Source organism: Aristolochia californica, unplaced genomic scaffold (genome assembly GCF_029961685.1).
Source record: "Aristolochia californica isolate CCGP_79_NKW_82.1479 unplaced genomic scaffold, dmAriCali1.0.hap1 SCAF_14, whole genome shotgun sequence".
NCBI classification, from domain to species: Eukaryota; Viridiplantae; Streptophyta; class Magnoliopsida; order Piperales; family Aristolochiaceae; genus Aristolochia; species Aristolochia californica.
In genome coordinates, this window is record NW_027181815.1 from 4,745,971 (window position 1) to 4,759,945 (window position 13,975).

The 13,975-nt window shown below is 38.7% G+C and overlaps 2 protein-coding genes across 2 annotated transcripts; both read right to left on the minus strand.

The window, feature by feature from the left end:
• Positions 1-989: 989 nt before the first annotated feature.
• On the minus strand, positions 990-4,767 carry LOC137950346 (eukaryotic translation initiation factor 5A-3). Its single transcript, XM_068796753.1, has 5 exons — positions 4,515-4,767; positions 2,037-2,159; positions 1,872-1,928; positions 1,720-1,794; positions 990-1,548 (listed from the first exon to the last, which is right to left on the minus strand). Exons 1-5 carry the CDS (start codon positions 4,635-4,637, stop codon positions 1,444-1,446), a joined length of 483 nt encoding a protein of 160 aa, XP_068652854.1. The 5' UTR covers positions 4,638-4,767; the 3' UTR covers positions 990-1,443.
• Positions 4,768-8,296: 3,529 nt separating this feature from the next.
• Positions 8,297-12,334, minus strand: LOC137950413 (probable LRR receptor-like serine/threonine-protein kinase At2g24230). Its single transcript, XM_068796859.1, has 2 exons — positions 11,919-12,334; positions 8,297-11,753 (listed from the first exon to the last, which is right to left on the minus strand). The coding sequence occupies exons 1-2, from the start codon at positions 11,978-11,980 to the stop codon at positions 9,173-9,175; spliced, it is 2,643 nt and encodes an 880-aa protein (XP_068652960.1). The 5' UTR covers positions 11,981-12,334; the 3' UTR covers positions 8,297-9,172.
• Positions 12,335-13,975: the final 1,641 nt, after the last annotated feature.

A 13,975-nucleotide genomic window follows, 5' to 3' on the forward strand; every position in this document is an offset into this window, starting at 1 on the left:
AAGTGGACCCATTGGCAGCATAAGTACGTCATTCGAAGCTAATGACAGAATTCCTATTTGTAATTCAGGCATAGAGCTCTTGCATATTCGACTTATAGCTTTGCAGTGGCAAGTCATCAATATCTGTTATGCATCCTCCCCCAACTAATAGAGTAAATACCGGATGTGAAAGAATGCTATTTCACATCAACCAAGTTGTCTGAAGATATCCGGGTCCAAAGAATCCTGTTTTGGTGAGTGGTTGTTTTCATAAGCCGATCTTTCTTGAGTTTTCTCAGCCTGATTGATGGAACGCTGACGAGTGACGACGATATCCCTTTAGAGGAATATTTACGTAGTTTACGGAGGCTGAGTTTGCCGGTCAGTTTTGTCTAGACCAGCTTTGCATAGTTTGGTCAGTTTAACCAGAAAAATGTTAATCAAATTGGCACGTTACAAATAAATTTTGGTCTAGTTTTTGGGCTGCGCAAGTTTTTCCTCGACGCCTCCTGCATATGATCCGGTGTCTTTACTACCCTGTGGATAAGGGACAACAGTGCTGTTTCTTCCTAAGCTTGGAGCCATGATTTATGGGAAATGTTGCCGATCAGTCAGCAAATGTGACCCTCGATTTGTTTGATGGTGATAGAAATTTACTTTAAAGAAAATCCATTAAATTAATTGTCCTAGGCCCTACGGGGAGCATAGCATAGGGTGAAAAGGGGGCCAAAAGGGATGCCAGGTCTGACGAAGTGCGCTGTGTATGCATGCACTTGATATGTTTGCATCTAAGGCATAAGACTGAACACCCCATCAACCGACTGTTCGATACTCCAGCTGAATCACTCCTCATAGATACCTGCTTGCAAATCAGGACCTGCATTTGATCCTTGAAATCCAGTCATCAACAGAGATTTTAGCCATATGCGATATTGCTGGTGGCAGAGCAGGCAACGGATAATATACACAGCTCACACGATTGCAGTTTCGCATGGAACAATTTCAAAAGCTTCTCACAATATCTTTTGCTCAATACGCGCAATTTTCATTCAAGAATAAATAATGGGGATGGAACCCAAACAGGGTGGAAGAGAACGAAATCTCAATTTTTTTTTCAGGTGAAGCTGATAAAATATAAACCAAAGAGTTGCAATCAAATAGGTCGTTAAAAGCTTTGAAAAGAATACACATACTGTCTCTATAGTGACCACTTATAAACTTGGTTAACTCCAAGCTTTGGGCCATAAATACGCCCAATTCTTTCACGGGCCGACAGCTTTTTCTTCCCCCCTTCAGAACAGATATGCTAAGATCTTAACCACTCCAAACTACCAATCGTCTTAAAAGGTTTGTATTAGTAGCAATAGGTAGACGAAACTAAAACCCAGGCAAGGCTAGCAGAAAGAAGAATAAGATTTTATAGCTAGGCAAGTAGGATAAGAAGTCCTCTTTGTTCACACCAATTTAGTTTTTGGGGCCGATGTCCTTCAGAGCACAGATCTGCTCTTCGCCCATAGCAGACATGACCGTCACCACAAGATCTTTTCCTTCCTCAAAACCGGATTTAATCTGCATCAGACAAAAAATTAACACTAATGACATCTATCTCAGGCTTCCATTATTTGTACAGCAAATAATTCTGATAACAGCATTGAAACAGTGTTGTCAAAGACAAGCCAGTGACAATATTTGTCATATTTTCAGGTCTGCATCCTTGAAAATCCATAGAAGGGCTCTAACCTGGCTCAGCAGACTCTCGTCAGTGGGGAGCCTCAGATCATCCTTAGTGTTACCATTTTCAGTCAAAAGACTCACCTGTGAAGAATGCAACTCAGTTTTGCTCATCACCTGAGAAAACTATGCAGAATTTTTAAGTGTAAACAAAAACTTACAAAACCATCTTCGGAGATATCGATAAGCTGATAGTCAGTACGATTAACATGAGGAACCTGGTACCAAATATGCAGGTTGCAATTATTCAAAAGCACATCATAAACTAAACTTGAGAGAGAGTATGTATTAAAAAATTCGAAATAGGCATCTGTAATACAGCTTACATCACAATTGTGGGATGATGGCACAATATCTTCAAGCTTCTTGCCATTAAAAATATCAATAGCCACAAAGTGACACTTAGCATGACCATGTTTCCCAGTTTTTGAGGTGGACACCTCAACCACCTGTTTCCAAGAAAATTACTATGATGTTAAATAAAAACCATGGCTAGTGAAACTTCACAATCAACGAGGAACATGCCGGAATTCCAAATTTGAAGTAAATAAGGAATACCCACAACCGTGAAAGGTGCCCTGGTGGTAAAAAATAAAAAATAAAAATAAAAAGCAATGACTATTGGAGGTAAGCACTTAAGACAAGGCTTTTTTCTGTAACAAATCTGATCATGCAATCAGAGTGTATCAACTACCAATACATGCTACTTAAACCCCTAACAAAGAACAGATGATAAAACGAGAAAGACATGTAGTTGCCTATAGAAGAACAGATCCAATCAGGAGAAGTAGAAAGAGAATAATAACCTCCAGAATTAACACAAACCAACAGTAAACTTCATTGCATGTAAGAGCTATGACTGGTAATATAAATGCTCACACAGTAAACACAATCTCAACCTAGAAGATAACCCTAAAGCTAAGGGTTAACCTTCTTGGGCAGCTTATATAAGAAAACGTATAGATAAAAAAAAAATACCTATCGATGATGCCTATATGGAGATTTAGACAATTAACGAATAAGTTCACTTAATATATGGTGTTTATTATCTCCAATGACATCAAACTAAATCAGCATTGAAGCACCAAAACGAACAAGAATGCAGATCACAAGTACAAACAGTGGATAAAACCACGAGTTCATAATGCATTAAGCCAGTCTTGATTACACAAGAGTAAATTCCACAGTAAACTTTTGCTTCAAGAAAATAACTTCATGGAAGTTCAGTATTTTTCATACATAGTAATATGGAACTATCCTAGGTTCTCTTAAATTCTTTAGCGGAAATGGGAGATCTTCAAGCAAACCATTATGATGCAGTGAATTTTTCCATAAAAGTCAAAAGTAATTCTTCGTAGGGATCAATACCATGCCAATTATGATACCTGAAAGTGTACATCCAAAAATCTGGAACACCTGAAACTTCAAAATTATCTGACTTTGCAGACAATCCATATGTAATTAGGGAATTTCAGAAAATTCACGAATATAGAGCAATTCTTAATTAGAAAAGGCCTTTAATTAGTGGTTCGTAAACTATTTACAGTACAACAATACTGCAACTCCTCAAAGTAATAGGTTTTGGCTTAATAGGTTCACTTATTAACAGCTGACAGTCAAATGAAAGACCACTGAAAGAGGAGGGTCATACTCAGATGTGTAGTCCATCTGATAGACATGGAAAGGAAGTCTCCTTCCAATGGAAAAGGAGAAAGATAGTTACTAGAAAGACTCAAGAGTGAAAGAGTTGCAATTTTCTTTGTCATGGGCAGAGGAAAGTCAACAATGTAATCATATCTACAAATAAAGTTCTTTACTTTGGAATTAAAATTTGAGACAGCTAGAAGGAAGAGGAGGAAGGGTGAGGAAAGAGCCATGCAGCATGAAGGAGTTGCATGGCCCCTTGCCCTTTCATATATAATTACAGCCAGCCCCTCTGAGTATACAATTATCACCCTTTGAGCTATCAAACAGCCAGACAAATAATTATCAGAAAAGTACATAACGGCCTTTGATCTGGAAATATTTAAAATAGCCGTATTAGCAGGTAATTCCAATGATCACAATGGTTTGGATGTCTAAATATTCCAGAAACAACAACACCTGTTATCTTTAGCCACTGATACAAAATTCATTACCACGGCACAGCTCTCTCAAGGAACATGGGTGGAGAGGCAAGCGCTCTACGACTGTCTCTATTCTGAAGCAATACCTCTATGTTCACCATCGTCTTAGGAATCGATAAATCGTCCACAAAACATAAGATAGTTTCCATTTGAGGAGAGTAGAGACCTAGGAGCAACTTGATAATGCATATAACAAGATTTTATAATGATATGAGTTACATGACGACAACCTTTTCCAACAGATCCATACTTGATAATGTAAAAAATCATAAGAAGGCAATGCAAATCATCCAGAGGTTAGAACATATGAAGAGCTCCAAGATTCAGGCAAGATTTCTTTTATTTCAGAATCATCAGTTCAGATCATCTTAAAATTATAACAGCTGCGTCCAGGCAAAAGAAAATTTTAAAAGGAATGAAAGTGGTTAGAATATAAAAATGATCCAAAATAAAAATAAAAATGAAAGAGCTGCAAGCAGAGAAAATTAGGCCCTAAAAAAACCTAGTAATTGCAACAGATTACAAGAAAATCATAAAACAGCAACCTCCGAATTTGTTTGCACCAAGGAAATTACATCCATAAATGAGGGGAATCAAAGAATCACTGCGTCGAAAGAAACAAATCATCATCAAAATCTAAAGAATAAAAAAATTACAATCATAGATAATAAAAATCACCTTGCAGGGCCTCGCTTTGATGACGATATAACCGTTCTTCCTTATGGCTCCGGCCTGTTGCGGATAAGTCTTCGAGGCACCGGCATCGGCCTTGGACTCGAAGTGGTGCTCCTCATCCGACATTTTCTCCGTCAAACGAAAATCGCAACAGCTTCGCCTTTGTTATCAGAATGTCTACGGCTCTTTTAAGTCTCTAAAAGAACCTTTGCCTCTCCGCCGTGACAGTATATACTCCCGGTTTCCCTGAGGAGCATCACCCACTAGGGTTTCTGTTCTTGGACTAACTCCAGTGAATGCCGCACTATCGGGACCGTCAGATGACCGATGCGTAGAGCTTACCCGACGGCGGGGATCTACTGTTAAAAAGTCGTTTGAGAGATCGGGACGTGGGCGAAGTGGGGCCCAGAAGATTGAAATGATTTGCGCATGGTGCTCTTGAAAAATATGTTAAGTACAATGCAACTGAATAAATATCTTGGGAGGTGGCGTGGAACGAGAAGATGCGGGAGAAATTAAACCGGAGATTGGCCAGCACTGGGTGGGGTCCATCGTGAATTTGTTCTTATTCCGCTTGGTCTTATCTAAACTCTAATGGGGCCTTCAAATAGAAATTTGTCAGGCCGATAGCAGCCTCAAGTTAACCAGCCGTAGTCACAAAATGTTTCTAATGTGGTACATCAAACCGAGCAAGCAGAGCTGCTATAGCTCTGTTTCCTCAAGGGCAATGTAGTTTTTATTACATTAACAAAAACGATATTCCCCAAGCTAAAGAAATAAAAACAATTGGATGTCTATGGGTGTTCACATTGAAACTCAAACCGGATAAAAGTATTGACAGATATAAAATTCGGCTAATTGCAAAAGGACATCCAATTTATCTAAACTCTAATGTGGGCCTCAAATAAATGTTTAGTTTGAGTATAATTGGATTACATGAACAAAAACGATGCATTGAGTTTTTAGATAAAAAAATTCTTCTTATTTTAGAAGATAATGGAACAATACTTTGAAAAAACTTTCATATTCACTATGAGATAGCACATTCAAAAATCTTTGGGCTCTCTCATGCAAAAAAATCTTTCCCACCATCTGTAACGTTTATGTGTATTTCCAAAAACAATCTAGTGTTTGGCAACAAACCAACTTGTTTGTGATTTTGTTATTTTGTTGTGTTGCCCATTTTCTTCTCCAACAATATTCTAGTTAGTCTCTAGTCTCCATCATGCTGATTCACAACCAAACGAAACCCTTTTTCATTTGCTAGACTCTATCACTAAGGAGAGAGAAGGGAGGATGAAATTTTGGCTGCAAGCTCTTGGAATGACATTATAAACGCAAGAAAACTGGTCATAGATAAAATTTTCATTAAAGATTTTTTTAATGAGAAAATTAATCAAAAAACAATAATTTTTTTGGTTGTTTTGTTTTCCTAGGAGTGTATAAACGACCTCTTAATCTGCCTTGAGTTAACAGTAGTAGAAACCCAAGTCAATAGATTGTCATTTGTAGGTATTAGCCAAGATTTGTCTGTTGGAATTATGGTTTCAAATATATTATTTATGAAATAAAATTACCATGATTTTATAGGCATGGGGCCCACTTCTAGGTGCTTTGTCATTGGATATTCAGTACAGAAAATAATGGCCCGTACATCCCCCTGTAGAGATATATTAATTGGGTGTATTGACTTAGTAGATACATTCCTTGGGAATAAAGAGATATCTCTCTCTTGAGGGGATATATCTCTCCTAAGATGATGTATCCTTATAAATAATCATTCGTGTCACACCCTTTGGAAATCTATAAATTCCTCCATAGTCTTACCAATGAGGCTAATGCTATTTGCATACCCAGTCTGGCTGAACGGGAGCAAGTTTATTACTTGTAAACGAATTATAAAATGTTATCTTGTACACTTTAAGTTTTATTTATATTCTTCAAGATGAAAGGTACACTCTATTTATTCTTCTTATTTCAATTCTATGATTTATGTATGACTCTCATGATAAAAAGAATTATGGAGGATTTAATATCTATTTCTATGATATTTATTTTATTATTATTAGACATTAAGTCTAACAATTACAAGTGATTTATGCCTATGTTTGTATCGTAGAGATAAATTCTATTTTTCTATATTTTTTCCATATTTGTTTTTGAATTTTTTGGCTATTTATTTGTGAATGGATATAAGCCTGGTTTAGGCTTATTGTGTGTTGGCGCCGCAGACGTGGGCCTTCATGCACGTGGGCTGCTGTGCGGGCCTGCCAATGCACGGGCTGCAGTTAGGGCATACCTGTTTACGTGCCGGCTTGTACGGTCCAGGTCTGTAATGACCCAGGACCATGAACCAAACCGGGTTTTGCTAATATAATGAGCCAGAATGTGTTTTAAGAATTATTTTGACCTAGAATTTTATTTTTAATGGAATTTATTTGGTTATTTGAGATCCAATACTATAGGTATGAAGATTTATATGTTGATATTTTATAAATATTTCATATCTAATTGGTTTAGTTGTTGTTTAATTATTTCTTTGCTATAATTTTTTGACGTATTTATAATTTGTCTTATTGCATACCTTGTTATATATTTATGTATTTTATATGAAAATTAATTTAATTATATAATTTACAAAATCCCACAAGGGTAATTTTCCTTGGAGTGTATAAACGATCTCTTAATCTGCCTTGAGTTAAACCCAAGTTAGAAGATTGTCATTTGTAGGTATTTGCCAAGATTTGTCATTTAACAATCAATAATCTCAACTTGTGATATCATAATTCAGCCAAGACTAACACACAGAAGATTTCGATAAAAACAGAAAAAACATTTTATAGGTATGAACGTGATTGAGGGATCGGTTTAAAATAAGATAACCACATTTCATTTTGGCCTCAAGGTACAGCTAATAAAAAATGAAACAGGCCCCTTAAGTCAAAATCTCAAAAGACAAGGAAGGAACGTGCAAAACAACCCAACCATTACGATTTACGGCCGTGGCGACCATTTGGCCAACTCTGACCAGAACAAATCCAGCCTCGGTAGGCTGTTCATCTTTAAAATATAGAAAGAGACTGGAGCATCTTCTGTTCTGCTCATAATTTAAATCAACTCCGAATCCGCCGAGGTTTCTGGATCCATATGCAGAAGAGAGACAGACATGCAAACCTTACAATGTGATTCAAACATCAGTGACTCCTTCCTCGTTTGAGTATTTTATACCAGTTAATTTTTTATTGAGATCATGGGAGGCCACAGATCGTCCAAGCGGAGGAGATTTCAGTTCAGATCCTTGGTGCTCAATAAATGAAAGAAGACTTTTGAATCATTCGTGTGACACAGGGTGTCTCGGAAACAATGGAGGAAGGTTCAAAATGCAAGGATGTCTTCATCAGTACCTTCCTTGCGTACAAAACTCGAAACTGCTCCACATTGTCAAAATCAAATCTGGGTTGTTGAGCGGTTTTTATGAAAAAATAGCTTAACTTTACCATCTTTTTCTGTCAAAATCTGGGAATACTGGGAGGGGAATCGACCCGTATATGATGTAGAGGTTTCCTCTCCACTTGACTCTTTCTGAATAAATAAAAAAAAAAAAAAAAAAGGAACGAGGTGAAATCTTCTTCCCTGCTATCATATAAAACAAGCATTTTTAATTAGTTTTTTCTTCCTAACATTCAGTGGAAGAACCCCACTTGATCGGATATGACAAAAGTTCAAAGTCAGCGAGAGAAGCATAAAGAGTTTCAGAGGCTCAAAGTAGTTATCTATCCACTGCATGATGCAAGGTCCAAGCTAACGCAACTTGGCCCAGTTTTCTTCTGCATTGAGGGTCATGCTTGAACACGAAAGGGAAATAAATGAGAGAAAAAATGAAAAACTATATACCCATGCTGCTCCATCAAGAAAACCTTATTTTCTGTGTTTCGTAAACTGCCTCACTGTAGTCAACGAATCACCGGGAAAACAACAACAAGCAACCTAAACCACCTCCAGAAGGAGACTAGCCCCACAAGTCCAGCTATTATTGAAAGCAACATTAGTTTGTCTCCTGCGACAGGTCGGTGAGACCAATACAATTATATGCAAGACTCATGCAGTCTGTAGTGAAATTTCCTCTTCTTCTGAAATGCAGTCGATCAAAACGATCTGGAGTAACCCTGAGGCTCCTACCCAAATTTGGTCTTAAAATTGAACAACGAAAACACAAACACCCAGATGGGCAAAAGTTAAAAACAATGCATGAAAGCAAGAAATCTTGCTCACATGATAAAAATGAGATGAATATCCCATGGAATTAGTCATACCTGGCATGAAGAGAAAGGTGAATGGCTCAACAAAAACAGCGAAAGGAGCATGAATTGTGATTAGCTTCATTCTTCATGTCCTCCAGCCAAGAAGAAAATATGAAAAAAAAGGCAAAATTTCAAAGAACTTGATGTTTTAAGATCCTAATGGCTGCAGACCTGAGCATAAAGGTATGTGATCAGATTTTCTTCCGCCGATAAGAGGATTTCTTGTAAAATGAAGACATCAATCTGACATGATGCTCACATCCACTGTACACTTTTAACTCCAGTGATGAGGGCACTCACTGGAGCATAATGAATTGAAAGACCAAACACAGACCTCAGTCTCATGTCTATTAGCTATCTTCAGTGACTAGTTCCAGGCTCGATATCTTTCAACAAACCCACTATTTGTTGCATGTCAGGCCTCTTGGAAGGTAAATCAGCTGTACACAAGTAGCCAATTCTTAACGCTTCCACCATTTGAGTTTCTGATCCTGTATCACGAATCTTGGGATCAATAGCTCTTGAAGCTTGGTTCTTTCTTACTAATCCTCTAACCCAACTTACCAAATTTGATTCGTTTTCATCAGGGTATTCATCACCTAATGGTTTCTTCCCACTAAGTAGCTCAAATAAGACAACCCCAAAGCCATACACATCAGATTTTGATGTTGCTACCGCTGATTCGTTTGGTTGAGATAACTCAGGAGGAGTATAACCTGGTGACCCTCTAGTGAGCTCATCAGCTAGACTACTTCCAAAAATCTTTGCCAAACCAAAATCAGATAACCTAGGCTCCATTACAGGACCCAGATAAACACTACTAGCCTTAACATCACGATGGATTATCCGAGGGAAGCATCCATGGTGCAGAAAAGCCAAAGAACGAGCTGTTCCCAGTGCTACTTTGTGTCTGAATGCCCATGTTGTTAGGGCTTCAGCTGACAAAACATTCTGAACGTTACTCTCATCTTCTTCCCATGTATCAGTGCTCCAATCTTCTGTTCGTGGAACCCCCAGTGGTAAATCATGAAGTAAGTTTTGCAAGTTCCCATTCTCCATATACTCGTAGATAGCAATTCTTTGATCCCCTGCTAAACAATAACCAATAAGAGGAACAAGGTTTGGATGCTTGACTTGACCCAGATATTCAAGTTCTTTAGCAGCTTCTTGATCACTCATGGTAGAACCATGAACCAAAACTTTAACGGCTATATGAGTTCCTCCAGGCAGAAAGCCTCTATAAACAGGTCCAAATCTCCCTTCAGCCAACAGAGTCCCCCGATCAAAATTGGACGTCACTGATAGGAGATCGGCAAATGTGAAATTCAGCAATGGCTTATCAAATATTACTACAGGGACCGAGGTTGCACTTCTGACATCTGCAACCCAAGTAGTTGAATCGGTTTGAAATGAGAATGGGCCCGAAAGATTTGGGTCTTCTTTAAAGGAGAGCTGCTTAACTGTCCATGGTTTACTTTTTCTTCGACAAGCAAAAGCTAAACCAACCAAACCCAGCGTAACACAGAAAAGTGAAAGTGTTATAGCCAATGCAAGCTTGAATCTTTTACTTCTGTGTTCCTTTTTCTTGAAGAGATCAGCATCTGCTGCAATTGGGCAATTATCTTGTGACCCAAAAAATGCAGAGTTGAAGATTTCCAGTGAGAAATTCGAAGCACAAAGACTGAGATTGTTGTAAGAAAAGTTAAATTTCTCCATTCCGGATAATCTTTGTAGCAGAAGAGAGGGGATTTCACCAGTGAGATTGTTTTGTGAGAGATCAATAATTCGAAGATTACTGACACCTCCTCCATCGGAAATAGGACCGGACAGGTGATTTTGTGAGAGGTCTAGTGCTTTTAAGTTGTTGAGTTGTGAAAAAAGTTGCCTAGGAATTGGGCCAATGAGACTGGTCTTTGAAAGGTTGAGGTATTCCAGATGAAAAAGCTTCTCTAACTGTGGGAATTTCTGGTGGGAGAATCGGTTGTGAGCCAGATTTAGATGTTTAAGATATTGAGCTTGGATCAGATCAAATAACTTCCCACTGAGTTGATTTTGAGATAAATCAAGAAAAACCAAACTAGACCAGTCTAAGCTTGAACTGAAGTGTACCTGAGAGACGTGCCCTTGAAATTGGTTCTGACTCAAATCTATAACTTCCAGTGGCTTTTGAAGCACGGTATTCACAGCACCCGTGAACAGATTGCCTGAGAGATTTAAATAAGTTAACGACTTGAGACCTGATAAATCAGATACGCCTCCTTGAAACTCGTTCCTCCCCAGATTTAAAAATCTCAAGTCTGGAAAAACAGCACCAAGACCCTTTGGAACAGTTCCATTGAGCCGGTTTGATGAAGCATCAAGAGAGACAAGAGATTTGCAATTCAGAATTCCATCCGGCAAATTTCCGTTAAAATCGTTTCTACTGAGATTGACGAACTGCAAGGCAGACAGGGTGCTGAAGGATTCGGGAATGCTGCCTGAGAAACTATTGGAGGACAAGTCTAAGTATTCCAACATCCCAAAATTGCCAATATTGCTGGGAAGAGGCCCATCAATCGGATTATGGGAGAGATTTAGGCTCCTAAGACTGAGACCGAGACCCCAAAAATCTGATGAAAAACCAGTTATCCTGTTGTGGCTAAGGTCCAAGGACTGAAGCATGGTTAGCTTCCCAATGGTGTTCTCAGGTATCAAACCAGAGAGTCCCAAACCAGAGAGGACCAGAGCATTAACATTTTGTCCATTCCTATCGCAAAAAACTCCCTTCCACGAGCACACTGGAGATGTGAAGTTATACTCTGAAGAGCTTAGGCCCATTTGCTGTAAAAAGTCTGAGACAAAGAACTCATCTGTATTGGGTTCTTGAGAAAGAAAAGTTCTGAAGAAGAGTGACAGGATGAGAAAATAACCAAAGAAACCGATGCCCATTTGAGAAGAAGTCCTGAAAAGCCACGAAAAAGATGAAATTTGTTAGGGAAGTTTGGAAAACCATACACTACTGTAGTTCTACAATCTTTCGCTCTCGGCAGTCTCATGAGGTCGACAGCTACCACCGAACAAAATGGCGCTGAGTCCTCAAAATAGGAGTCCTTTGGTCGGTACGCACCTGAAAAGCAGTCTTTCTGCAACTCCTGCGAGTCCAACACACAGATTTGGAGCTATTTTCATCTCATAACTTGAGAAAGAATGCGGGATTGCTGTTACTGCATCTTTCACAGAAGCCTTCTGGTGTCTCCAGGCGTCAATGAGTCAAATTTCCATGCAACTGGTATAAACTTAAAACCACGATTCATGGATAAGTGGTTTTAGCTAGGCCAGGGAAAGCAGTTCTTCGGATTCGAAACAGAAGGTGAACCTCAGTACTGCCTTCGCAGGCACACATTAGAACAAAGACAGCCCGAATGAAGTTCTTTTGTCTCTTTGGAAGAGAGAAGCACCATTTTTCATTTACTCTTCCGCATATAAACAAACTACTCTCTTCGCCACAAGAAAGAGAGAAGAGAGTCAGACTGCGTTGTTTATGAAGGGGTATGAATGGGTATGAATGAAAAGTCTCGTTTGGTGAATCGATCAGACTGTTTGGTGGAATTTAATGTTTCTTTTTGGCCATTTTACTACAGATGGGACATGTCTGAGTTCATCCATGGATACCGAGAACTACCCACCACTTTTGAGAAAAATATATTAAATAACCAAAAGTCAAATCTGAAGGCCAAGGGAACTCTAATTTGTCAAAACATCTAATTATTAAATAAAATCCCACAAAGAAAAAGATCCAAACTTGTATTCTTGTATTTCTCAGCAAAAAGGCCAAATAAAGTAGCTCTTAAATTTTCTAGCTGTTGCGCAATCTTCAAAAGAAAATCCAGTCACTACAAGAGTAAAATCTGGGCATAATACGTAATGCAATTGAAATTCTATTAATCTTTTATAAGAACTTGATCCGATCGGTGGCTGCATGCTCCCAGTTTTTCAAGTAAGAGCAGTTCAGTAAATTAACTTTAAAAAATCCCAAAATTTTTATCAGTTTCTTAAAAAGTTGACCCAAGAAAAACTGTCCACCATAATGTAATAGGAGAAGAGGGTAGAGGAAGCAATGAGGGGGGGGGGGGGGGGGGGGGGGGGAGGAAAAGAGTGCGAAACCTTTAATGATATTCATTCATTGAGGAGAGGTGGAGTGATGATGACTGAAACCCACTTTAATGGATCACTACTTGTGGAAACATGATTTGTTTTCATGATCACACCACTTTGGAACGGATAATGCCGCAAGTAATCTTTAAATCTTCACAACAAAGAGAAAGGATTCCGATCGACGATATGCATTCATGAGCAGTAGAGCGTATTGAATTCAGCACTAAGCTGGCTTGGAGGGGGTCGTCTTTTTCCCCCTGTGAAGGGGCACTCACAGACGAAGGGAATTGCGAGATAAAGTAGAGGTAGACAAGGACAATTCTCAATAAATTCGAGCCTTTCTGCCGCAGTTGGTCAGTTGGTCCCGTGATCATAATAACCTTCGGTTGCAGGTTTAGTAGCCATGGCAATCCACTGAAGGAAGAGACAGTCTTTAAGTTGAAGAAAAAACTGGGTTAAGAAATTAAATGAGTTTCAAGTTAAGAATGACTGAATGTTAAGTAGAGCAGCCGAGGGGATAATGGCTAAAAATCCCATGGCTGACAGGTTAGTTGGTTCACATGATGACATGATATGAATCTCGTGATGAATGACATTCATCTTCTTTGTTTGCATATACGAACCTTTGTCCTTCTCATTAGACGTCACTGTTTCATTCTTCACCGCTGGCCGCATTAAAGGATTCTCCTGGAACGCTACCAGCTTGTCCCAATAGAGGGGAAAATTAAAATAAACCATCACCGCACTCTCAATAGCCTTTCCTCTTATCTACCCTTCTTGCGGAAATGATTCTTGTTCTACAGTTTTAATGGACGCTTTGTTTCAATATGAACATTTTTTTTTTTCTGCAAAAATTTGTCTGTTTTTCGTGTTTCTCGTTCAGTTACCGATCCTCGACCAAGGAGGCAGATCCGCCGGTAGCCATTGATGAACGCTTCCAGCGAGGTTACAGCTAATAAGAATCGCAATTTAAAGTTTGAACTGTCAAGAATTTCTCAAAAATATGTACGTCATTTATGTATTTATTTT